General features: G+C 37.8%; 1 protein-coding gene across 3 annotated transcripts in view; it reads left to right on the forward strand.

The window, feature by feature from the left end:
- The window catches only part of FER (FER tyrosine kinase), a 184529-nt gene that overhangs the window by 70451 nt on the left and 86915 nt on the right, over nucleotides 1–27163 (forward strand). For all 3 annotated transcript variants that reach the window (XM_032205776.1, XM_032205778.1, XM_032205777.1), the window contains 3 exons: nucleotides 10074–10166; nucleotides 19651–19854; nucleotides 24246–24368. In XM_032205776.1, coding sequence (XP_032061667.1) covers nucleotides 10074–10166; nucleotides 19651–19854; nucleotides 24246–24368 — 420 coding nt within the window. The remainder of the gene's footprint in view (nucleotides 1–10073; nucleotides 10167–19650; nucleotides 19855–24245; nucleotides 24369–27163) is intronic.

The raw sequence follows: 27163 nt of genomic DNA on the forward strand, positions 1-27163 counted from the left end.
AACAACCCCAACGCCCTCAGCCTGTCTTTATAGGAGAGCTCCTGGATTGTCTTTGTGACTTTCCTCTTGACTCGTTCCAATAATTGCATGCCCTTCTTGTTCTGGGGACTCCAGAGCTGAATGCTGAGCTCCAGGCGGAGATTTACTATAATCAGTTCTTTATTTTGCAGCATTATGCAGTCAAGGGATGGAGAAGTATTAGGAATTGGTGGTATAGATATATTTTATTAAGCAAAACAGGAATTGCTTAGTGAACTTTGTGTGCCTCTTTACCTGCCTTGCAAAAGCTTTTGTGTGGCTACTTTTTGTTTTCCGCAAAGATAGCTGCTGGACATGATTGCAGTACCTCAGCTTGGGAAAGGTGCATTAACACATCATAATCCCTAGAGCACAGTTGACATTCTTGACGATAATTAAGTGAAATCAAAACCATTTTTTTTTTAATAAAAAAGCTGTTTTGTATATAATAATTAAAATGTGCCATGTCTCTAAAAATGTTATTGCTAGCCACCATGAAGAGGTACTCCGCTTCTGTAAAGACCTCTAATACGTATTTGTGTGTTTGGAAGATTTACTAATCATTTCGAAGATGAAGGTGACATTTTGCTGACATTTCATACATAGCTTGAAAAATTGGTCCTTTGATACTCTAATTAAAACAGAAAATATAGTGCAGACTATATAATTTAACTCTACATTCTGTTTTGTTAGTCATTCAAAACAGAATCAGAGTATCAAATCAGAGTATTCATATTCCTTTTTTACAGCTTAATTTTTTAGGCAGATTGTTTGCTGAAACCTGAGACTTTAAGTAAAATCAGCTGAAGGTTTCAGGTTTTCATTTCCAAATAGCTTGCCTGTCTCCTGTTTAATCTCCTTTTCATTGCTGTTTCTCTGGACAAAAAACAAAAAAACAAAACAAAAACCAAACCTCCCCGACTTTCTAGACTGTTGCACTTTTAAGATTCTGGTAACTGTGAAGCACTTGCATTGCACGAGCGTTATGATTAATACTTTAATATTTGCATAAATGTCTACTCTTCCCACTTTTTCCCCATTTTATCCTGCTTTCACTGGAGTCTCTAAATGTACATGCATTTAAGTAACCACAAATGCAGAAAAGCTTATTTGGAATTAATGCATGTATTTTTTTGAGAGTAAGCTGAGAAAATTCCTTGACTTGTTACGAGTTACATGAATTATTGATACGTCTTTCTTAATAGTAGCATTATATTGTCTAATTCCACTCCTGCAGACCAGACTGTAGCGACAGTGCTTTGTTTCACATATACCAGTAATGAACTCTGAGTTGCCATTCAAAACAAGGCCTAAGCGTGCCTGAAAATATCAGGACACCATCTACTTAGTGATTAACCCCCCCAGATATGCTGGAAATTACCAGCAAAGGAACTGAAAATAACATAGCCTTTGTGTAAACTGATGTGCATCTGCTTCCTGAATATTGCAGAACTGCAGAATAATTGAAATTTGAGGGGAACTCAGGGGTGCTGTCCAGTCAGTGCCTTGATGAAAGTAGGGTGAGATTTGACGTTGTATCACACTGCAGAGGGTCTTGTTGCATTTGAGTTTTAAGCAGTTCCAACAATGTAAATCTCTCTGGGAATTGTCCACATTTAATCACCTGCCTCATTGTGATCTTTTTTTTCCAGACTGTGACTGGAATTGTTGCTGATTGTTGCAGGTTGTCCTTTTGCTGTGTACCTAGAAAAGTCTGCCTCTATGTGACCACTTATATTTTCAGATCCTTTAGTTATAGAATTCATGTAGGGTGCTCAGATGTGTGGAAAAGCTTCTCTAGAATTAGTGAATAAATAGATGGAGCTTTTCAGACTTGAAAAAGCTGACTGACGGGGAATGTGATGAAGACGTGATACACATGGAATAAATGGAGAAAGCACATATGGAATAATGGTTGTTCACTGTCTATTCTGAAGCAGCGAATAGGGCCACCAAATGAACACAGCAGGCAAAAGTATCAAAACCAGCAAGGAAACGTGTTCTTCAAAAATATGTAATTAAGTTGTGCTACTGTTTGTCACAGCAGAGAATAGTAATATTTTATAAAGATTCAGAAAGCAGCTTGAAAAAAATTATGGAAGGAAAATCCTTCCATAACTCTTACATGAAAAAACTTTGATTTTGATGCAGGCTGATTTTGCAGTACAAGTTTTCAGAAGATGCAGAAACGCTTTGAGGAATTATCACAGTCCTTTTCTTATAGGCCATCAGGACATTAGCGTGGCAGGAGATGTATCTTTGGTCTGAGAATATAAAGCTCTTCTTAAATTTCACTTGGGTAAGCCTGTGCTTTTTAAACCCTGTGATTCAGAAGGTGGAACATTAATTTACATCTAGTGCAGGGTTTTACAATATGTGTACATCAATTATGCATCATTTCTGCTGCTTTGGAAGGTGTTACTTGTATTTAAAACAGAAAATATTAGCTTATCCAGAAATGATTTTTGAACATAATTGGTTTCACTGTGTACTTGAGATATTTTTAATTAGCTTTGAATGTTCTTATTTTTAATGACTTCATATTACACCTTCATGGCTCTGCACAGTGCTGCCCTAAATTCTAGATACCTACAATAGCAAGGTAAAAAAAAATGCAAATTATTATTCCTGGGAAGGCGCTCCAAAGATAGATGATCTGCTCAACTCAAACAATCAGTTCATATTCAGTCAGCAGCTGGCTCTGTGTGTGGATGACATGCCAATAGTTTAAAATACCCGTTTTTGTTTGCTAAACATAGCATGATTCCTCTTCCGTTTTTGTACATTTGGTCTTTCTTAGATTCCCAGTTCTGTCATGGATGGGGGAGGGAGAGGGAGATGGGGTGGGGTGAAGCCTTTTGAGGTGAGAGATTGGTCTGATGTCTGAAATCCAATCACAGGACAGGCTTCAGGGACTTCAGGTGTGTTCTACTGTATGTTCAGGTGTTTGTTCATTTTTGCCAGTCCTTTAATGGTATTGCAAATTAGTATGTGCCAATACCTATAAAGAAGGCATTCAAGATAAAGATTTTGTGGTTAGTATATCCAGTCATGAGTAGGCAGGCCAGAGTTACTGTCATATTCTAAGTTTATTGCATGTTTTTGAGGCCTCCTAAATAACTTTTTTTTTTCTCCACTGCTGAAGTGACTAATGCAGAGGATCATTTTCAGAAAATGACTCTGTCTGAAGATTCTTTGAAGAACTCTTGCTTATAAATCACGAAACTCCATTCTCATGCCAGCCATCTATAGCCTTCTCAGAGCAAAAATCTTCATCATTCTCCACATTATCTAAATTTCAAGCCTTAAAATGAATGTTGTTCTGTCACTGTTTTCATCAGGGAAATCATATTTTCAAACCAGAAATGAAGCTAGCATTCACTTCACTCAAAGGGGAGCATCTTAATTGCTCTGGCAGATACTGTCTAGTGTGTTGCTTTTATCTGTAAGTTCGTTGAACATACCATTTGCAATAACTACCAGGAATTCCTCCATTCCATTTTTTTTTTTATATCTTCGAGCTGTTGCACTTTACTGAAATATTTTTTATCAGAATCTCTGAGGATCAGTTCTGTAGCCAAACCTCAGAACCAGGATTATCATGCTCATCTTTTAGATATCAATGATTGTGTTCTTCCAGTTGTAATCTCCTTTTCTTCTGGGAGTGTCTTTTCTTTTAGTTGTAGAGTCCGTATTGTATTTCTTTTAAATTTTCCTCTGAAGGTTCTCTACTTTCATTTTAAGTCTACATTCAACTTCGGTATTCATGCTGATGGTTCGTATCTGACACATTAGGCAGGTCTTTCTTTGAATTAAAATATTGTCTTACTTGTATCACCAATATATGTGTGTCTGGCAAAACTTTTTAGCAATATTCAATATATGCTGCATTGTAAGTTGTCCCTCTTATTGCTAATCTTCTGCCTTTTGATCAGTAGAGATAATAGTATTTGTCTGTCCCTCAGAAGCTTTAATACTGTTTTGTCTTCATCTTATATTTCTTTAGAGCTTCTTACTTCCTTGCTTTTCAAAAAAGAGTATATATTATTTTTCTTTTATAATAACTTCTGTGATGCATCCATTTCTCTGGATTCATACAGCTAAAAAGCTCTTTTGGGCTTTAACGTTACGCAGTTCAATTTAAGCAAAATCTTTTGCCCTGTTCCTTTGTCTTGCTCATAGTGATTCAAAGTACTGCTGTGCATATGATTCTTATGGCCTTGTTGTTTGGATTGTGTCACACTTCTGCTAATATTCTCTTATTTTTCTGTGCTCTAAGATAGGTGGTGCTTTTGCCCAGTGAAAGAACTTCATGCTTTCCAAACAGGAGATTTTTGCTCATAGGATGGTTGGACAGTTGTAGTGCATGGCCACAGAAGGTCTAGTGGAAAAACAATTAAAATGAACAGGAATTCATGTTGCACATAGTCTTCTGAAGTGAACAAGCAACACACAGAAGCACATTTTTCTGCTTTTCACACATAAAAATGCACTTGAGGAAATCCTCAAGCAAAACAGAGAATGCTTTACTTGGGTTTTTCAGCTGCTCTGAATCCTGTGCTTCTATGAGGGTTCCTCATTTTTTCTGTCCGTGCCTTGTCAGAAAAGAAAAATAGGAAGTAAGAGTGCCAAAGTGGTTGTCTTCTACTGTGAAGTCTCTGTAAAAGAGCCGAGGTAATACTTCAGACCATTAGAAATGAAAAAGATAACTGCAGTGACAAGGCTGGCTGAGCTATATGCAACTGGGAATAGGGTTTTGGCATTCCTTATTTTGTGGCAGTAGAGTTACAACACTGCTGCTTCCAAAACTGATTGCTTTTAAAATAGGACAGAGCACTCTGATCGGATGGTTACAAGTAGTTGCTGTCAATAGTATGCTCAATAAATGAGTAATTTATCTTAGTAAATCCTTTCTCTGCCATTCGGAAATAAAAAGTAGTAATGTCTTGCGTTATTTGCCAAAGAAGATGATGACAAGAAGTTACATACTACTTATATTCCATATAGTTCACCAGCCTTGTATCATTCTAGGGCAAGTAGAAGGAGTTTCAATGTGTACCTGTCCGGTGAGTACAAGATTTATGACATGCTCCAAGTGACAGTCCCAAGTCTGGTAGTGACTTACACTGATTCATTCTGGAGGGTTATTAGAAATGAGGCTATTCCAAAAAGGGAGATGCATTTTTCATAATTCCTTTCGCGATATGCTCTTGGGGCACAGGTACATTTCAACACAGCCAAAGAAATATGTTAAAAATGCTTTGTAATGACAGTATTTATTTTCATACTTACCTGACTTTTTCATGGTAAACTATAATTTATTCTGCAGTAATTCAGGCTTTGCATAAAATATTATGGCCCAGGGATTAGTTTTCTATTTAATGGAATTGGTCTGGTGCAAAAATAAAGGCAGTGACAAATCATGCTACCATTTTCCTATTATCTCAGAGAGTAATTCATTCAAGCTAAAATGAAACTGAATCAGTTAATACATTATATTAGCTGTACTGTGTATACTAGCAAGTGTAATATACTCCATATTGCTTTTTACAGCACTTCTGGTGCCAAATTCCTAATTTCTTCCCACTGTCCTTCTCATGTCTGTTTGTCAAATAGCAGTAATGTGTACTGTAACTGTATCTGAAGCATATGTGCCATCATGGTTGTTCCGGTTGGTTGGATGTCTGGTGTTCATTGGAGTGCGCACTGTGCGGAAATAAAACAAACTTTTCTTTCTGGGGACACAGAGAGTCCCTGCTCTCTGTTGGCTTTCCTCAGAAATTTTAGATAACCTAATGTCCTGAAATAATCCTTTCATTTGCAAAATCCTTTACTAAATTCTGAGAGCCTTGGCCAAGAGATTCAAAATTTATTGTGGATAGGGTGAAGATAACCAAGGGAAGATCAACTTTGGTGCGAGTTAACTTTTTGTTTGGAAAGCAGAGTTTAACACCCCGTCTCAACCAGTAAGGCAGTATACATTTAAAAAAAAAAAAAAAAAAAAAGTTAAGAGGTTGGTTTGGCAGCACTGGTGAATATACTGTTCTCAGTGAAAACTGATTTCCTGCAAGATCTAATGGGCCCTTCTACACTGCTCTGCAGCTGGGCAATGACAGAGAGAGAGAAAGAGAGAGAGAGCTGTTGCTGTTCTACAGTTCTATTCAGGTTGCCTTAAAAATACTTAAAAGGATTAAATAAACTCAGTAGAGGATATAGTTGTGTTTGCCATGTGTTTGATAATGTCTGCTATGCTAACAAATTAAATCTTCATTCCTTTAAGATACAGAATAGTTTTAGTATTTCAGAGGGAATGTGCTATGGAAGTATTAAAAACTGTTTATAATGCTGCAGTGTGAACAGAGGCAGATTTTATGCCTTCAATCTGTGTTTTTAGTGCTCATGCTGTTTGATGTGACTGTTATGCTCTATGTATCTTTTGGGTGATGCTTATCGAAGTCCTCTAGTGGGGCCCAGTCCATGAGTCATGGGTACTTTGAATCAGATAAAAAAAAAAAATATATATATATATATATATATTAAAAACCCTTTTTGGTAAGGAGAAAGTATGGAATATAGACCCTTACTTGTAGTTTCATGTCAACAGATAAGGATGCTGTGTGTGTAAAACAGAATGAAAACTTAGGAGTTTGTTTAGGGGCAATGTAATGGAATTCATCCATATTTGGTAACTTACATTTTTCTGTCATCAGGAGTTAGAGAGATAATTACAATTCAATCTGATGGCTCACTTCTGAAGAGATGTGTGAAACGAGTTGATCGTTCCATACCTGGCAGGCACGCAAATAAAATTAGACCCTGTGTCCCCCTGTTGTTAATAAGATTTTTCTTTATGTAGCCAATTTAATTCTTGTATTTATACAGTTTGTATTAATTTATTTTATCCAGACCTGTATCCTGTAAACTAAATTGCACTTGGTAGTCATTGTCAAACATTTTTTTATATAGACTTAACAGATTCTGTTGCTTATTCAGAACTCCTGGAATAAAATGAAACTGTTTATTACATGAACAGATTTTCAGTCTCTTCAGTCAAGGGTGTATGTTCAAAACTTTGAACCCATCTTTCTTTGTAATATTACCAAACAGATGTAGTCTGTCCCCACTGTCAGTTTCTCATAGTTTAGTTAACGTATAGCTAATTAGAATGAGGCTGCTGATGTGTGGTCTCTGTGCTTAAAGTTTACTGAATCTGCATATGTTCATTAAAGAATCTTGACTGTTTCTGAGGATGAAATTATAAGAAATAAACCTAATTTGTCAATGTAAAAATTCTTTTTGAAAGATTCTGTGATATTTAGAGCTGATGATAAAACAGATGGAGAAATGTACAATGTTCAGAATAATCATGTTACTTTGGGGTATTTGCGTTGACTAAAACTGAATTGGAGATGGTTGCAGGCTGATTCAGTCTCCTAATTGTAGTGAGTAACTCTGTTCTAGCACAATTCGAAGACAGTGGGTTGTAGACACTGGTGGCTGTACCTATGGTTCGCATCAGTGCCAGAAAACAAATGGATCCCGTAACTTGCACTGAAATCAGTGTGCTAATCATAGAACCAGAGGATGTCTTGGGTTGGTTTGGACCTTGAAAATCGCCTAGTTTCAATCCCTCTGCCATAGGCAGGATGCCACCCACTCAATCAGGTTGCCCAGGACCTTGGCCAGCCTGACCTTGAACACCTCTACGGATGGGGCACCCACAGCTTCTCTGGGCAGTTTCAGTGCCTCACCACCCTCTGCAAAATTTCCGTCTAATGTCTCATCTAAATCTACTCTCTTTTAGTCTAAAGCCATTACCCCTTGTCCAGTCAGCGTCTGAGCAAAAAGTTGCTCACTGTCTTTTTTATGTATTGAAAAGCTGCAATGAGTTTCCTCCTGAGCCTTCACTTCCTCAGGCTGAACACCCCAGCTCTCTCAGCCTTTCTTCATAGGCGAGATACTCCAGCACTCTGACCATCCTCATTGCCCTCCTCGGGACCTGCAGGTCCACAACGCTCTTGTGCTGGGACGCAGCACTCCAGGCGGGGCCTCACAAGGGCAGAGCCGAGGGGGACAGTCCCCTCCCTGCACCTGCTGCCCACCCCTCTGGTGATGAAGCCCAGGACACAGTTGGCCTGCTGGGCTGTAAGCACACACTGCTGGCTCTTGTAGAGCCTTTCATCCACCAGAACCCACAAGTCCTTCTCTGCAGGGCTGCTCTCAGTGAGTTCTTCTTGGTCTGTACTCGTGTGTGAGGCTGTCCAGACCCAGCTGCAGCACCCTGCACTTTGACTTTTGAATCTCATTCAGTTCACATGGGCCAGCTTCTCCAGCCTTTCCAGGTCCCTCTGGATGGCATCCCTTCCTTCTCCTGTATCAACTGCACCGCTCGGCGTGGTGTAATGGGCAAACTTGCTGAGGGTGCACTTGATCCCACTGTCTGTGTCACTGATAAAGATATTAAACATTACTGGTCCCAAGACAGACCTCTGAGGGTCACCACTCATCACTGGCCTCCACCTGGATGCAGAGCCATTGCCCGCTGTCCCTTGCTTCCAGCAGGCCGTACGACTTTCCCAGCAGACATCCGGGCATCTGAAGTCCCCCATCAGGATGAGAGCGTTTCAGCACGACGCTTCCTGTAGCTGAAGCAAGAAGGCCTCGTCCACAGGCTCCCCTTGATCAGGCAGCCTGTAGCAGACTCTAAGGTTTCCTTTATTGGTCTGGTCCTTAACTTTTATCCACAAGCTTTGAATCTGTCCGTGACTGTTTCTCAGAGGCACCTCTTTGCAATCAATCAATCTCCTGACACAGAGGGCAACACCCCCAACCCTCCTTCCAGGCCCATCTCTTCTGAATGTCTTGCAATCCTCTATTCCGGTGTTCCAGCTGTGTGATCTGTCCCACCACGTTTCTGTGACAGCACTCAGGTCATAGTTTCCTAATTGCACCACTCCTCCTGCTTGTTTACCATGCTGCATGCATTGATGTACGGGCTCTTCAGCTAGGCTATCGGTCACGTCACTTTTTCAGAGGAGTCCTTCCTAACCGCTTTCGCACAGTTCACAAGTATCTTCCTGTTGTTTCCTAAAGTGACAGTGGTCCCAGGTTCACTTCCATCACTCCAAGGTACAACCCCTTCATCCACTGCACCTAGTTTAAAGCCCTGTTAACAAGCCCAGCCAGCTTGCTGCCCAGAACACTCCTGCCCCACTTGGTCAGGTGCTCCCCATCTTGCCTCACCATGCTGGACTCCCAAAAGTGCATCTGAGGTCACAGACCCCAACCCCCTGAGTGTGGCAGCCAGTTCTTGATTTTGTTCACCTCCTTCTTCTTGGGAAATGGTCATCAACAGGGAGGACAGACAAGAACCCCGCTTACCTTCCCGTTGCCAGGACTTCAGGCAGGCTATTTCTCAGTTCATGTCAGTGCCAATGATACCATTTATCAATCTCCCACTCAGATTCCTGGATGTTATGTTGCCTGGTGAGTTCCTCTTGTAACAGAGCCACCTGCTCAAAAAGTTCATCCAGCCAGGCACACTTGCACCCGTGGCACCCACCTCTGCCTTTGGGACCTATGTGTTAGAGAACAACACATTAATAAAATAAAAAACAAACAAACAAAAAAACCCACACATGCATTAACCAAGGGTAATACAAGTGTTTATTTTTTTATTTTTTTATTTATTTTTATTTTGTAGTTTCAAACCAATGCTTTTTTGAGAAAACATTAATTTCAGAAGAACTGAGAATTACGTCCTCTGTTTTAGAGTACAAAAGAATGTCAGTTCTCTTTATAGTTAAAAATAGTGATATTTAAAATTGCACAAAATATTTAAGGAATTTGACCGCTCTTAAACTGGTATATTTTAGTTTAATGCAACTGATGCTGACACAATCTTGCTGGTTAGTATTAATAGAGGCTCAGCCACTCTCTTAAACAAAATCTGTAAGTCTGCATTTCATGTTCTCCAATAATTCAGGTATCAATGCTCAGAGGTAAACTGTTAGTGATTTTCTTGGTTTCACCAAGGATACTGCTTTTTCTCCTAGGACAAGAAAGACAAAGTCTCAAGATTTGACACTATACGTCATTCCATAGCTGGAATTATAAGGTCTCCAAAATCCATGCTGGGCTCATCATCAGTAAGTAGCATCAATAGTTTAATGTTGTACTACATTCTCTTATTTTTACAACTTAAGTAAAAGTTTTTTGTGTTTTTTTTTTTTTTCCTGAAACATCACACATTTCCATCTACATAAACAAAAAGTAGATTAAAATAATGTTTTTAAAAACAGTATTCTGATTGATCAGTGGACACAATAATATTAGAGTAATAATATAGAGTGTTAGAATAACTAATTTGTTGTAGCTCAGAAGAAAAACATTTTTTGCAGCGTCCAGACTGGTGCTGTAGTTTGAAGAGTTCTCTTTCCTGTGAGTCAGATTCACTAGAAATGCTGTGGAATATATCCTACCAATACTAATACTCTGTAGTAGATCAATTGTTAAGCATGTTTTAACCATTTTGGCAATAATTATATTCCCCAAAGGATACATATTTATATATTTACATGTGTTATATATACATAAATACATATTTATATATTTACTTCTTCAATAGCTTTAGGTACTATTTATGTATTTAGGTATTATAAATCTTGCTTCAATCCCCACTAAAAATGGTCATTTAATATCTCTTATAATTGGCTTCTGTTCGTGTACACCAACGGATGGAGAAATTTTCTGGTTGTCCAGGTATCAAAACGAAAAAAAGTACACAAAGCCAAGTGAGACAAAGAACAGCTGCTTTTGTATTCCTTCTGTTTTGTGTTGTGTTTTTTTTTTTTTTTTTTTCCCATGTACAAGCATGCAATAATACCTAAAATATGCAAGCTAGTATGACATACTGTTATGGATGGTATATCAGTACAGTTATGCATACCATGCATAACATATAACAGTATGACATACTGTTATGCAGCAATGTATAAGAAGTGGCCCTGCTGGCCACACTTCTTTGGATGCAGCCCAGGATACGGTTGGCTTTCTGGTCTGGAAGCATATGGCTCACGTTGAGCTTCTCATCAGCCAACACCCCCAGGTCCTTCTCCTGAGGCCTGCTCTCAATCCACCCAGCCTGTGTCTGTGCTTGGGATTGCACTGGCCCAGATGCAGGTCCTTGCACTCGGCCTTGTTGAACTTCATGAGGTTTGCACAGGCCCACCCTAAAATAAATATGGTAATGAGATAAAATTAGGGCAGAAGCACTTTTCCTATGAAAAATGTGGAAGTTGCTTCAAAATTTGAAATTCTATAGAAAAACAGCTAATATTAACACATCCCTGGAGAGAAACAAAATCTCAAATTATCATGGTTTTTGGTTTATCAAACTTCTAATTAATGTAGAAATGCAACATTCCTCCATAATAACATTATTTCAGAATGTATGTTGCTGTGACCTCTGTTCTTTGTGTAGGTGAGACAGCTTACAACTTTGTCTGTTTGGATGTGTTCAGATTCTTTTACAATTTAAAGCAAAACAAAACAGCAATTCACTGCTTCAGATGAAAAAAAAATGGAGAGAAAGTTTGAAGAGGATCATCAAGATAACATTTAAGATGAAAGCAGGGAAAGTCAATGTCAAATTTTCACTAGCTTTCATTAAAATATTTTAAATAAAGTACATATATTCTTATTTTTATTCCAAATGAATATAAATTCCTTTGAAGTTGATGTAAACATGGTAATAATTATATCACAGCATCATAGAATAGCTTAGGTTGGAAGGGACCTTAAACATCATCTAGTTCCAACCCTATTACCATGTGGGCAGGGACACCTTCCACTGGACCAGTCTGCTCAAGGCCATCCAACCTGGCCTTTAACGCTTCCAGGGATGGGGCATCCACAGCTTCTCTGGGCAACCTGTGCCAGTGCCTCACCACCCTTACACTGAAGAATCTCTTCCTAATGTCTAATCTAAATCTATCCACTTTTAGTTTAAGATCATCTCCCCTTGTACTATCATTATCTTCCCAAGAGTCCTTTTCCATCCTTTTTATAAGACTTTCTCAAAGTTTTGAAATGCTGCAGTGAGGCCTCCCCAGAGCCTTCTCTTCTCCAGGCTGAACAACCACAGAGCTCTCATCCTTTTTTCATAGAAGAGGTGCTCCAGCCCTTTGGTCAACTTCATAGCCCTCTTCTGGAGTCATTCTAACAGCCTCACATCCTTCTTGTGCTGGGGGCCCCAGACCTGGATGGGGCCAGGTGGGGCCTCCCACTACCCACTCTGCAGAGTAAAGGGGGACAATCACCTCCCTCCACCTGCTGGCCACCGCTCTGTTAATAAAGCCTACGATGCAGTTGGCCTTCTGAGTTGCAAGTATGTACTACTGGCTCTTGCTGAGCTTTTCATCCACCAGAACCCCCAAGTCCTTCTCTGCAGGGCTGCTCTCAGTGAGTTCTTCTCCCAGTCTATTCTGACATCTGGGATTGCCCCGACTCAGGTGCAGCACCTTGCACTTGGACTTGTTGAACCTTGTTGGCCCACTTCTCCAGCCTGTCCAGGTCCCTTCAGATGACATCCCTTTCTTCTGCTGAATCTATCACACCGTTCAGCTTGGTGTCATCTGCACACACGCTGAAGGTGCACCTGGTTCCACTGTCTATGTCATTGATAAAGATACTAAACATCACTGGTCCCAAGACAGACCCCTGAGGGACACCGCTCATCACTGGCCTCCAGCTGGATGTAGAGCCATTGACCATTGCCCTCTGGGCGTGACCTTCAAGCTAATTCCTTACCCACTGGATGGTCCACCCTTCAAATCAAAACCTTCCAATTTAGAAATTAGGATGTCATGTGGGACCATGTCAAATCACAGAATCACAGATTGAGCATTGCTCCCAGCTTCTTGCTGCTAAATGGCTCAAACAGTAACATGCTGATGGAGAGGAAATCAGAGTGGCACACCGCTTTTTCAGGAAGGCACCAACTAGAGTGATAAGGGCTGTGGGAGGTGTGAAGCCTGACCACCAGTGAAGACTGAGGCAAAGAAGTTATTAAGTGCCTCAGCCTTCTCCAAGTCTGTTGTTACCAGTTCTCAATCTTCATTTGTCAGAGGCCATAAGCTCTCTTTGGCGCATTTTTTCTGAGCAATCTACCTGCGGAGTCTCATAGGGGAGAGATTTATTACATGGGGGAATAGAGAACTCCTACACTCTAAGAAACATAACCTTAGAGAGTTTCCAGCTCTGTTCAGATCTGTCCCTAAGGACAGTGTCCCATCGGATCTCATCCACTAGGTCTTTGAACAGCTGGAATTTCACTCTTGTGAAGTTCAGGGTCCTGGCTTTGCTCTTTGCCAGGCCCATATCCCTTGATCACAGACGTGGTCACTGCAACCCTGGCTTCCTCCAGTCTTAACTTCTTCAATGATCTCTTCCCCATTGGTGAGCACCAGGCCCAGTAACTCCTCTCCTCTGGTTAGTTTTTCCACTGCCTGGACAAGGAAGTCGTCCTCATGGGTTCCAGGAGTCTCCTGGATTGCTTACTGCCTGCCACGTGGCTTTCCCAGCAGACATCCAGGTGGTTGTAATCCCCCAGGAGGATGAGAGACTGTGAGCGCGATGCTTCCTGTAGTTGGAGCAAAAAGGCTTCATCCACAGGCTCCCCTTGATCAGATGGCCTCTAGCAGACCCCAGCCACAAGATGTTCCTTGTTGGTCTGGTACTTCATTTGTATCTTCAGGCTCTCAAACTGCTCTTGACTGTTTCTCAGAGACAACTCTTCACAATCTGTCCATTTCTTAACATAGAGGTCAACAACCCCACCCCTCCTTCCCTGCGTGTCTCCTGTAAAGCTTGTTGTCCATTCCAGTGTTCCAGCTGTGTTATTTGTCCCACCACGTTTCTGTGATAGTAATTAGATCACGGTTTTCTAACTGCTCTGTGGCTTCCAACTCCTCCTGCCTGTTTCCCATGCTGCGAGCGTTGGTGCAGATGCACTTCAGCTGGGCTATGGGCCACATCACCTTTCTAGAGGAGTCCTTCCAAATTTCCATGATATGAATCACAGGTGCTTCCCCTCTGTTTTCCAAAGTACTGGTAGTCAGTGTTTTTTTTGTGTCACTTACAGATACTTCTGCTTCCCCCTCTGAATCTACTTAAAGCCCTGGTAATGAGTCTGGCCAGCTTGCTGCCCAAAACACTCTTGCACCACTTGGTCAGGTGCGCCCCATCCCCTGTCAGCATGCAGGGTCTCTTGGAAGCACTCCTGAGAGCTGAGAACCTGAAACCCTGAGCGTGGCACCAGCCACACAGCCAGTCACTCACCTGATCCATACACCGCCTCCTCCTTGTCTCCAGTCTCCAACTGGGAGCACTGAGCGGAGCACTGAGGAGAGCACTTCTTGTGTTCCTCATCCCATCAGCATCTTCCCAGGGGACAAAAAGTCCCATTTGACATTTGAGTCTCCTTGTTGTGGCCTCAGTTTCCCTATGTGAAAGCGTGGGTATGGGTGGTATATGGTAGGTAGAAGATTACTAAAGCTTTGGAGTATATTTTGGAGAAATAAGATCAGAATTGATCTTATTTCAGATCTATTCTGAATAAGAATTCAGAATAGAATATTCTGAATAAGAATAAGAATAATATTCTGAATAAGAATAGATCTGAAATAAGATCAATTCTGATCTTATTTCTCCAAAATATGCTCCAAGTATATTTTATTTTATATATACTTATTCAGCATAGATCTGAAGCAGATAGTCAAATCTGAGTAACAAGTAGTCTTGAATATCTATTACTTAAATGATTTCAAAATCAGCCTATGTACAAACCAATCTGTTTTCAGCTTTTTGTGTTTTTAGCAATTCGTTGTGTGTTAGGAAAAGCTAACCCTTGACATACAGACAAAATTGATGTCACAAATTAATTTTTATCACTTAATGTGTTTAGCTTTTCTCCTTTTTCACACTGAAAATTATGTAACGTTACTTGTTGTTAAATGTATACACTGGTATATACAACCTAGTATCTATCATCAAAGTGTACGAACTATTTATTGAAAATGTGTATTATAAAATTAATAATATGTATAAAAAAATTATGTTTTTAAAATAGAAAAAGGCATGTTAACTCTGTGTTCATAGTGTGTATTTTAAGTGCATTGAAACTTTAGAATTGAAACCATATTTTGGTTAAAATGTGGTGGTATGCTAAAGACCCATAGTTGGTTATGAGAAGTTCATTTTGTGTGTAATTAAAGAGAACTAAGGTGTTTTTTTTCATATCTTCTGAAGTTAGTTGTAGAGAAACCCAGTTCTTCCTCAAGCAGCCAGAAGTGTAACTGTTATTTATGTGTTGGCACTTAAATAATTTACAGGCTCTGAGAATGAGAAAGTTCTGAGAATAATACAGTAAAAAATACGGTTTTGAAGAGAATACAGCAAGGTTAGGAATTCAGGTGGCTAGGTGGCTTCTGTTGAACAAAATGTAAGCCACTTCTCTCTAACAGCAAGAGACATAAGTTTAATCAGATGAGGAGAGAAAACACAAGAAGGAGGTCAACTGTTTTCTGTACCACTAATGCTGTGTTATGTATGAACAGAATACAGAACATGAATGAATAGTATCATAGCTTCTACCCTTCAGATAAAATGAGTAGGGTTGTTTTGTTTTGTTTTACCACTTAGGTAACTGCAGATGTTGTTTGCCTTACTGAAAATATTTTTTTATTTTTTCACATCTAATAATGGTGATCCTAGAAAAAACATCACTCAGTACAAAATGAAAGTTGTTTGTGTTTTTTTGTTTCTTTTTTTTTTTTGTATAATTAATTTTATCTTATAATTTTCAGGTGTGTGCATTTTTACTGTTGTAGGATTGTTTTAGGATGAAATACTTGAAAATTTTCATTTCCTTGATGGAATAAGTGCTGGTTTCGTATGATATATTGCCACATGCAAATGAGCTAGATTCAGTATTGGCAGAATATTCTACAGGGAAATGTCTCAAACTATCATGCTAAATGTATTGCTTTACTTTCTATTCTCTCTGTGCCTCTTTTAAAACTGGAGAGAAAAAAATCTTTTGGGAAAATGTTTTTCTTGTATAAAGATGGAAAATAAGCAAGTGCACAAAGGCTAAGCTTAGAATATATGTGAAAGTACAATTTTAAGTAAGCTACTATTTTAATAAAATATTAATCCCATTATTGATTTATTTTCATTGATAGAGTAAGTACAAGAATAGTCTCCCTTTTTCTGAAGTTAGCAATAATACAGCAGTCTTTGCTCCATTTTTCTTTTGAATAAGGACAACAGCTAGGGACCGCTTGATTTTTCCTCCAGGAGAAAAACTGCTGTTTCAATGGATTGTTAATTAGTGGGAGAGAAGGAGGTTCAGAATAAGAAAGGAGGACAGTAATAGAACAAGCGTGATTGATATGAGAGTATTTCCCTCCTCTTGGAAAGAAAAGTATGATGGAATATATGAGGCCATCCCTTTGCCAAAGTAACCAATGAGCAAACTATGGAAATAAATTAAAATGTTGAAGGAAAAAGAAAACAAGAAAAACAGGAGGCTGGGAGGGAAAGTAAAAATGTTTCAGTGTGGTTTCCTTTCCTTCCGTGTGATTTTGTTAATTGCTTATTGTTAACTTCTATTGAAGCTAACAAAACAAACAACAAACAGTCAAACAACAACAAAAAACCTTCAATTTATGCCGCTGAAACACTCCTTTGACAGTGCTTCTGTGTATAAATAAATGTGCAAAACATCTCGTCCCCAAAGTGAAATTGTAAAACGCTGGGGCTTAGAGTTCGTATTTGTTCTCAGCTAGATACTATGTATCTAGTTAATCAAATTCAGTAGCTTCCTGATCTTTAAACTTACTAAGAAAAGAGATGGGAATCGTAAACTATTTTTGAGAAGGTAGCTTTTTTTCCCACTCTATCATTTTTAAAGACTAACTTTTCTTATGTTTAAACCATTTAATTCTAACTACAAAGTGCAGTATAAACATTAGAGCTAAGTGGTAAATTGAGCTGAAATCAATATTAAAATGATTAGGTATCTTACGCTTGTTCTGTTTTTTCCGGGCTTTCAGCCATGTTTTCTTTCAAAGCCAGTCAAGGTGAATATATGTTGGAGCAGGGAGACTTGTTCATAAAAATAAAAGGATTAAAATAACATTCAAAACATTAATAATTACCAGTTGTTTCATCAGAGAAAATACAGTTTTTTTTAGCTTGGTTATGATTGACCCTTGGCATAAGATAAAAAATAAAGACAAGGGAAGGTAGAAGACAATCATCACAGGCTACATTTTGGGATTTTCATTGTTTCCTTCTAAAGAAAGAAATATTAGTTCAAACAAATTTTAAAAAGGGGAAGGTTGATCCTAGTGTCATAAACAGCACTGTAGTTAGCAATGTCTGAAATGCTCCCTTGTTTTTCCATAAGCTTTTTCTGTGTTTTATTCTGGGGTATAATCATACTTGTCTGAACAGTGACTCACTTGACCCAGTTTGAACATAAGCAGGTGTTATTATCTGGTGTCTGCCTCTTCTGTAAACTATGAAATGAATTACGTCTTTTTTTTAACCTTCCTTTGTGAGGACTACAAACTATTTTATTGACCCTGAACTGTCCTTTTATCCTTAGAAACATTTCCTTTGAGGTAGAAATGTGTTTATGTGGCAAAGGCTTTGCTACCTTGAGCCCCCTAAAATTTCTTGATAGTTTAGCAAAGGTTAGAATTTTTTTTTCCTGTTGAGTCAAACTCAGCATCTTAAAAAAAAAATAAAATAAAATAAAATAAAAATTCAAGTAAATAACCTTTTATAATACTCTGAAAACTTATTTTTTGTGTTAGGAATTTGTGAAAGAGAATAGCTTAGTGTTATTTAACAGTGGGATACGGCTCTAATCTAAGAAGTATTTAACTGTTGATGGAATTGAAATGACTGCTTTCTTGGCCAAACAATATTCTGGGTTTTTAGTAGTTCATTATGCAAATAAATACAGTACCTTGGAGTACACCTTTTGATCTTACAAACTGTTATCTTTCTGTTCAAGCTGTTATTTTTTTCTTACATGGTCCTTCTTAGCTGTGAATTTGTAATCAATCTTGCTCACTCTTTCTAGTGATGGGTTTGCTGGTAACTGTTTTAGCCTCAAATCTCATGTCTGAAACAATCCCTGATACAAGAGGTACCCCAGGGCTTTGGATAACCAGTTTTGAAGTCTGAGAATAATGAGGCCCAGTCAGACTCTTAAATACGCTCTCCTGTATGCTATGAGGTTTCTGGACTAGATAAACTATATCTCTCGAGATATGACTTGGAAAGATAGCCATAAACCTAAAGACAAAGGCATGTTTTATACCAGGGACTTCATTAAATGCTCAAAAATTGGGCTTGGCTCAATGCTCATAAATTTGGAAATGCTCACAAATGCTCACATATTTGGATATGCTGATATATTTGGAAACAAGTTCTCAGTAGACTCCATTTTTAGGTCTATTTATTTCCTCTCTGAGGACTTGTAGTGTTTTGTCTTTGATTAGCTGGGTCATCTTGACCTGAGTATCTCTTCAAGAAGACAATAAATTTGCAGATGCCCTCTACCATGCCCAGATTTATAGTGTCATTTTTTTCTTTCATGTACTAGCGAAGTGTTTCTGTTCTCTTTCCCCAAGAAGAAAATATCATATCATATCCTTGCTTAGAGTAGAAAAAGAAACCAACCTGTTTCATCAGGGTAGAGCAGTAGTAGAGTATCAGTCAAAATAGTTTGTTTGTATCTGCTACCTGGGCCTTAACTGAGGTGTGCATCTTCTTTCTGTTACCTAAAATGTGTTTCAGCAGGTTTGCATGGAACACACTCATATATATTTCAACTCCTGATGCAATACGTAGTGTATTATTTTATTCAGATTTTTACTGATTTTTTTTCAGATTTTTATGGGAAACTGTAAATTAAAACTCATTACCTTCTGCTTACAGCTGGTGAAAGCAGTATCTTATGATCATTATACTTGCAGAAACTCAGTGCAACTTCATAAGCACAGTATGCCCAGGTGTCTATCCCCTGCTGTCATGTAAATGCTGGGAAATATGTTTCTTAGAATTATTGATTGATTTAGTATGAGGTTTTTAAACTGTATGAAAACAAGTTATCCAATTCAAATGCTTTTTTAAAATTGAGTTTCTTACGGTTTTGTCTCAGAAGTTTCTATATAAAGAAATGCTTAATTTTGAATTATTGTTTATAGTATTTCAGAACATTTAAGAAAGAGTGAGGAAGAGTCACTGCTCATTGTTGGACAGTATGGATTAGGAAAAACAGCAGGGCCAAGTGAAAATTAATATATGTTTTAATGGATATTTCCATTAAGTTGTGCGTTTTGTATATGCAGATTTATTTTTTTAGGTAACAGAAAAAAATGTGATTAGTATCCCTTTTGTGTAAATGTAAGAGCCTTGATTTTGTTTGTGAATAGAAATACATAATTTAGATACAGAAATAGAGATTAATGTTGTCTGTCATGCTTTTCATGTAAAAGTAAACTCTAAAAATGTACTGTTATAGTAACGTTTTTCTTCAATATTTTTCCCAAGTTCTTTGATGTAATATCAACCACTGAGAAACCATTGGCAGAGCAAGACTGGTATCATGGTGCAATTCCAAGAATAGAAGCCCAGGAGCTGTTAAAGCAGCAAGGAGACTTCTTGGTGCGAGAGAGCAACGGGAAACCTGGTGAATATGTCCTTTCTGTGTTTTCAGATGGACAACGGAGACACTTTATCATACAATATGCTGATGTACGTCTCTGCTATAGTACTAAATATTCAATTTTAGGAAGTTTATTATTCCATCTAAATGATTTAGGATCTACATAATTTATTATGTCATGTGGTTTTAGCCTTTATATGAAAATATGAAAGCTGTTGGTAATATTGCCATGAGTGCTCAAATCAGGGGGAAAAGGTTATTTTAGGAAATAAAAGAAAAATATGAAGTATGAGGTTATTCTACCTCTTTAATCCTATAATGAGAAGACAAATTTCTGTAAACGTTATGAAATCCAGAGCTTGTTATTACTAATTTATGCACGTACATTTATTTATTTTTAAACCCATTTTCATACTTGGTACTAATTAGGCTACTTTTAATACCTCTAATTGAATCTTACTGAAAAAAATGAAAATGTTCATTGAGGAAAAAATAATCTGCTAGTTTCTATACAGTTAACAGTTGAAGCCCCTGCTGCTCTGGAGATGCTTGAGTTTCTTTTTAGCCCTGTGGGTGTTGTTCTGTTCATAAAAGTGAACCTTGACACAAAGTCAGTGTTTATTTTGATTTTTATAGCCCTGAAGTATTTTGGTGTATCAGTGTGCTAGACAGAAAAATAAGAGCAATAAAACTACATATACCTAGACACACAGTATCTTAAAAGATGCTTGGAGCTCTCCGATTCTTAGCTGAATTATAATGCACATTATATACTTGATGTGGCTGAAATCGTTTTGTGTAAATTGTGGTATGTGGCAAGTGGACCTGTGAAAAAAAATATTGGCCTTTGAAGTCAATTAGATGGGCTGTTTTAATGACTGTTAATTTGAGGCCACCCTTATCCGGAAGATGAATTTTTTGTATCAATTTTTCCATTAAAAAAATAACAAAGCTACCTTTATTCTCATAATTTCATTACTTTCTCTTAGAAATTATATTTGAAATGTCATTGTTTGGTGTTGCATACATCATGATGGAACAGTCCAAGCATCCTGATGTCATTAGCTCTGCCTGCTTGTACATTTAGTAATAGGGTAATAAAAGTATTAATTTAGTAATAAAAGTATTAATCTGCTTTTGGGATGTATTTGGGGATGATTTTGTTGACAATCATGAAAACTAAAACTTATATTAAAGAAATGTAGAACTCTTTATGCACTCCTGTGGGATGAATTTTCTGCATTTATTGTAAAAAAAAAAAAAAAAAAAAGGCTTATGTTTTAAAAAGAGAAAAGGCCTTTTAGCATTAAAAAGGAGGTAAATAGTGGGGCTGTTACGGTCATATGACAAGAGGGAATTAATTCATTAACATTTGGTGAGTTTGATGAGAGTTTAGTCCATGTTTTTAAAATTTATTTTATTTACATTGGTATTAACAGTGTGAAATCAGGTTTCTGACTGGTCAGATCTCACTGTCGGATCACTGTCAGCTTTGGTGTCCGTTGACAATTTTTCTTCTGATTCAGAGACTGCAGGGTGGAGCAGGATGTATACTTGTTTATCAGTTGTCCTTTAACTGCATAAGTGTTATCAATATTTTAAATACAAATCCTAATAAAAGTATGTATGAGATAAATGAGCTCACTGTTCAGCTTTAAGTATCAAAAATCATTACCAAAATCCATTAGGCATTCAAGGCTGCTGTTGTTTTTCATGGTTTTTATTGGAGGCTATGCTATTTTTACATTGCTGTTTGTTGGTGATCTTAATAATGGTCATAATCATGTGTAAGTACACTGAATAAAGGAATGCTCTTCATCCTGAAGATCTTAGATCAGTGGCAGAAGTTGGGTGCACAGCTGGGTATGAGATGAGTGCTGGTTAATTTGCTAGGCCCTAGTCTTAGGACGTAGGATTTTTTGGATCATCAGAACAAAAATGTAAGAGAGGTTATTTGAAAGGAATGGAAACTAAAGTTACTGGTCAATAAAAGCTGAGCCAGTATCTAGTAACTGAATGAAGTTAAAGGAATAAACAACAGAAAGTGTTGAAACCATGAAAGCAGTTTTATGATAGAGAACCAGGAATTTTAAAAATAGGTGACATGACCAAGCTGTCTTTACTAGGAGTAATAACACGTTTCAGAAAGTTGAATTTTAACCTGAAGAAAGAGGACCTTACAGTGCGCTTTGTAAAGAAGTTAACCCTGTAGCTAGAAAGAAAAAAACTGTGTGTCAGTGGTACAGGTTTCATCGCCCAGTTGTGTAAATGAACTTGAATCACTGCCTGTGCTTTAGGGTTGTGTTGCTGTTGTTTTTGAATTATGCAGTATTTGTTTGCTCTTGCCAGTCTTCAGAATGGCTTCTGGCAGTTCCTGTCTTCTGCAGAGAGTTCTCTAACTCTCGATAATGAGGCACAGGTTTTAACCCTGTATCCCAGTCACCTAGCTGCAATGTGCATTTTAAAACATGGAGGAGGATGTAATGAAGAATTTTTCTTGAATCAACTGTTGTTCTTTAAGTGGTAAAATTCTCACAGAATTTGGAAGAGTTATGGTAACTCACACTTTTGCCACTATTTTATATCTCAGATATATCTTAGAGTCACAGAATAGCTTTGGATGGAAGGGACTCTAAAATAACCAAGTCCCACCCCCCCCTGCCATGGGCAGGGTCACCTCCCACAAACCCAGGCTGCCCAAAGCCCCATCCAGCCTGGCCTTGAGCACCTCCAGGGATGTGGCACCCACAGCTTCTCTGGGCAACCCGTGCCAGTGCCTCACCACCCTCTGAGTGAACCTAACATTTCACCTAAATCTCCCCTCATTTAGTTTAAAACCATGCCCCCTTATCCCGTCATTATCTGCTTAAACAAAAGTCACTCTCCATCTCCTTTATAAGCCCTCCTTAATTACTGAAAGTCTGCAATGCGGTCTCCCCAGAGTGTCCTCTTACCCAGGCTGAACATCCCCAGCTCTCTCAGCCCATCTTCATAGGAGAGGTGCTCCAGCCCTCTGATTACCTTCATGGCCCTCCTCTGGACCCGCTCTAACAGCCCCACATCCTCCTTGTGCTGGGGGCCCCAGCCCTGGACGCAGCACTCCAGGCAGGGGCTCACAAGGGCAGAGCTGAGGAGAACAATAACTACCCTGGACCTGCTGGCCACTCCTCTGTTGATGTAGCCCAGATGCAGATGGCCTGCTGGGCTGCAAGCACTCACTGCTAGCTCCTGTTGAGCTTTTCATCCACCTGAACCCCCAAGTCCTTCTCTGCAGGGCTGCTCTCAGTGAGCTCTTTTCCCAGTTTGTTCTCATGTCTGAGATTGCCCTGACCCAGGTGCAGCGCCTTGCACTTGGCCATGTTGAATCTTGTTGGCCCACTACTCCAGCCTGTCCAGGTCCCTCTGGATGGCATCCCTTCCTTATGCTGTATCAACTGCACCACTCAGCTTGGTGTCACCTGCAAACTTGCTGAGGGTGCACTCAATCCCACTGTGTGTCACTGATAAAGTTAATAAATAACACCAGTCCCAAGACAGACCCCTGAGGTGTACCAGTTGTTACAGCGTGGACATAGAGCCATTCCTCCACCTGGAAATAAGCTCTTACTGTTTCTTCCCATCAAGAATGAGGGCAAGGAAAAGCAATGAATATAGTCTGTTTTTTCCCCACCCACCCGATAGCTGAAGAATGCTATGTCATAGTATTATTTCCTAAGATCATCTTCTATTCTTCTAGTAAAATATTAAGATATTTAATTATTTTAATTGTGTTGAATTATGTAGCTAAAATGAAATCAATTGACAAGGATGGAGGGCTGAGGAGGAGGGGTGGAATTTTGTCTTGGTAGAATTTTCTCTGTGGATTATATGCGTAACCTGCCTCTGCTTTTAGCACCAGTACAGCTCTAGTCTCCTCTGGCACACGCTTCTTAGTAAATGATAATGCTGGTCATGCACTGTGCTAGGATGTATTAGTTTTACACAACGTTGTAAGTGCAGTAAGATCTGAGTAAAACAGTATTTCTTATCCCCTGTTTAGTTTATTGTCTGATGCTTGTTTTATTTTTTTTTTCCTGTAATTTTAGAGCTTTAGGGCTTTAGAAATTTAATTATATTTTTTGAAGTTTATATTATTTTTATGTTACTGTCACAGTTTGAGTATCGCAAACAGCCCCATCTTTTGAAGTGCAAAAGCTTCTTTTTTCCTTCAAATTAAGATTTTAAACAAGTAATTCTTTTATTATGTTGCTGTAAGTGCGTGATACACTAATTTTGCATTTATTAATTTATGTTTCTTACTGTCATTCCATTTAATTTGGTAGAATTACTGTTGAAATAGATTAGGACAGAAATCTTATTTTGTAAAATCAAACACTTTTGCTCTGTTACTAATGAAGGAAGCTTTATAATGCTCTTTTGCAGTTTGTTGTTTGAAATTTTGCTTGTAGAGAAACAATTATTTCCTTTTACCTCCATACAGAACCAATATCGTTTTGAAGGAACTGGGTTTCCAACTATTCCTCAACTCATAGAACATCATTATACAACAAAGCAAGTTATTACAAAGAAATCAGGTGTTGTTCTGCTGAATCCTGTTGTTAAGGTAAATGCATACATTCCAAGAACTCTATGTAACTGAAAGTACTTGAGGAGGTTGTACTATTATATAAAACATATTCCTACGCAACTTGAAAGATTTTTCATTCTTCATCATTGTTCTTTTCTTTTGCGCTTTTTCATCCTCTGCTCTGCATAACACGTTCCTTAAAAGTAACACTTTGTCCTGATTCTTAAAATAAATCTTTACTGTCCTGAGTAATGGCATTCAGTCTCCCAAAACATCCTTGCAGTTTTCCTTTCTCTGCTTTTGGTTTTCCATTTGGATTTTACTACCGAACAAGTAACTGAGACAAGTATTTCATTGCCCATGAAGTTGTAATGAAGAATTTTTCTTGAATCAACTGTTGTTCTTTAAGTGGTAAAATTCTCACAGAATTTGGAAGAGTTATGGTAACTCACACTTTTGCCACTATTTTATATCTCAGATACAAGGTATTGATACAGACATGGAAACAGTGTCTGTATCTGCCAGAGTTATTCCAAATTTGGAATAAAATTGCACTTTTTCATCAGTAAGTCATAGTAGAATGGCTATCAGGACAGGAATGAAAAAGGATGGAAATATTAAAACATACAACTGTTTAGAAAGCTTAAAGAGTCCTTGCCTTCTTCCAACAGTTTTGCAGTTGGTACTTCATTCATAAGTCAACTCCTTTCAACTAAGTCTATTTCAACTAAGAGTAAGACATCTGTTCTTGAAAAACATAAATAAATAAATAACCATACCAGTTTCAAGCATATGTAAAGCACATTCTTTGTTCTACAAAATTTTCAAAAGCATAGAAAAAAATACGGTTAGTTTCCTAATTCAAGCTCCTTGTTCTTTACCGGTAATAATGCTAAGAAACTAAAACATAATCCCTTTCTCAAAATTAAGGCTTTTTATACTTATCTGTGCTTACCTATTACATATACTTTCAAAATTTAAAGAATGACTTTTTAAATACACATTTTTGGTTAATGTCATTGTAATTACAGAGTTGAGACTTTATTCAATATAAAATATTGCTTAAATTCTTTGAATATATAAGAAAGCTTATGACTATTTTTGATGTGCATATAGTTTTTATTTTGATATAAATTGTTTAAGCTAAAAGTAAATGGTTGTCAACCCTGCATTGAAATCTTTCTATGGTTATTTGTAAAATTCTTTTATCTGGTAAAATTCTTTTATTCTCTATCTGGTTTAGATATTCAATGTTCTTTCTGATTTCTAGCTATTTTCCCCTGAATTTGTATAATATACGTACTGTCAAAGCATTGCTATTTTAGGAAACGTAAAATGATAATACAGCATGTTACTATGCACTAAATGATAACAGAAGTTATTCTTAGTTTTTCTCTGTTGAGGTTAAACAGGCCTGGAAAATACCGTCTCTTCATTGTCTGTTATTTACGTTGAAGGCAAGGAGCTTCTATGTTCCTGACATTTCTCTTTCATTATGATAACATTTTTTGGATAGAGTTAGGTTTTTATTTATGCATTGTTTTCAGTGAGAATGTATAGTCAAAGATTTTTTCTAGTACTTAAACAATTAAAGAAACACTCTCAGAAATAAGTTTCCAGATCTTTTCTTCATTAGTTTAGTTTACCCTGTATGCTTTTAGGTGTAAATGCACATAGGGGGTGTCTAAAAATCATTTGATGATAACCATGCAGACACATATGACTGTGTGGTGAGTCTTTTCGGCTTGAATCTTTAACACCACAACTGCAGTCAGACACAGCATAACCTCCATACAAACTGATGGAGGACATTTTCTAAGGCTTTATTATTATTATTATTATTATTATTATTATTATTATTATTATTATTATTATTATTATTATTACTATTATTATTTTCTCTCTGTCTCTAATACTGTCACTGGCTGCAAAGTCGGTTTTTCTTTTGTCTGTTTTCAGGGGAAAAATGAAGTAGACCCTCCAGACTTGTTCATCTGAGTTAGTTTTAGTATTAAATAAAACCAGAGAAAATACAAGAATTTCTTCTGGGAGAATGCTCGTTTTATGAGCAGTTTGTGGGTGATAGGACTTGGAGTGAAAAAGTACTTTTTACTAACTCAGGTTTCCAAAGTGCTGTAAATAATCAGCCTCTGTTCATAAAATCATATCACTCTGGCTGCATTTTTTTGGTGAAATTACATACTTTGTGCTACTGTATGTCAGTCTTCAGTATGTGCGTATATTTCCTATAGGGTTCATAATTTCTTCAGCTTTCATACTGATAGGTTATGAGCAGTAATGGAAAACATTGTCATGGTCATACTAACAGTGCTAAAAAGAGTATTTGGTGACTGGAAACTTTATTGTGTATATATATACACACATACATATATGTAAGTATATGTTTATGTATTTATGTATCACATATTTTATATAGGCTTTCAAAAATATATGAAATATGATCTGATAGCTACTAATACGGTAACTGAGAACTGTATAAAGGATGCACTTTGTGCTTCACAGCCAACAATTTGAACCAAGTAAGAAAGTTTTGACAGAGGTGTTAGCTAGACAACTTGAACTGTTGTGTTTTGCTGTACCTTTTTGTCTTAGCTATGATTTTATGATGATTATAGTTCTCATCTCATCAATGTTATTTGTTGTAGAACAGTACTTCAGAATTAAGGAAAAGAGTGTTAAGAGCTTTCCTTGTTAATTGGCATAGAGCTCTGGCATTTGTATGGAGAAGTGGGGACATTTTGTTATTTTCAGAAATGGCATATGTGCTCTGACATCTAGGGTTGGGGGTATTTTCTGCATCATGTGCTAAT

The sequence above is a fragment of the Aythya fuligula genome, chromosome Z (assembly GCF_009819795.1).
Source record: "Aythya fuligula isolate bAytFul2 chromosome Z, bAytFul2.pri, whole genome shotgun sequence".
NCBI classification, from domain to species: Eukaryota; Metazoa; Chordata; class Aves; order Anseriformes; family Anatidae; genus Aythya; species Aythya fuligula.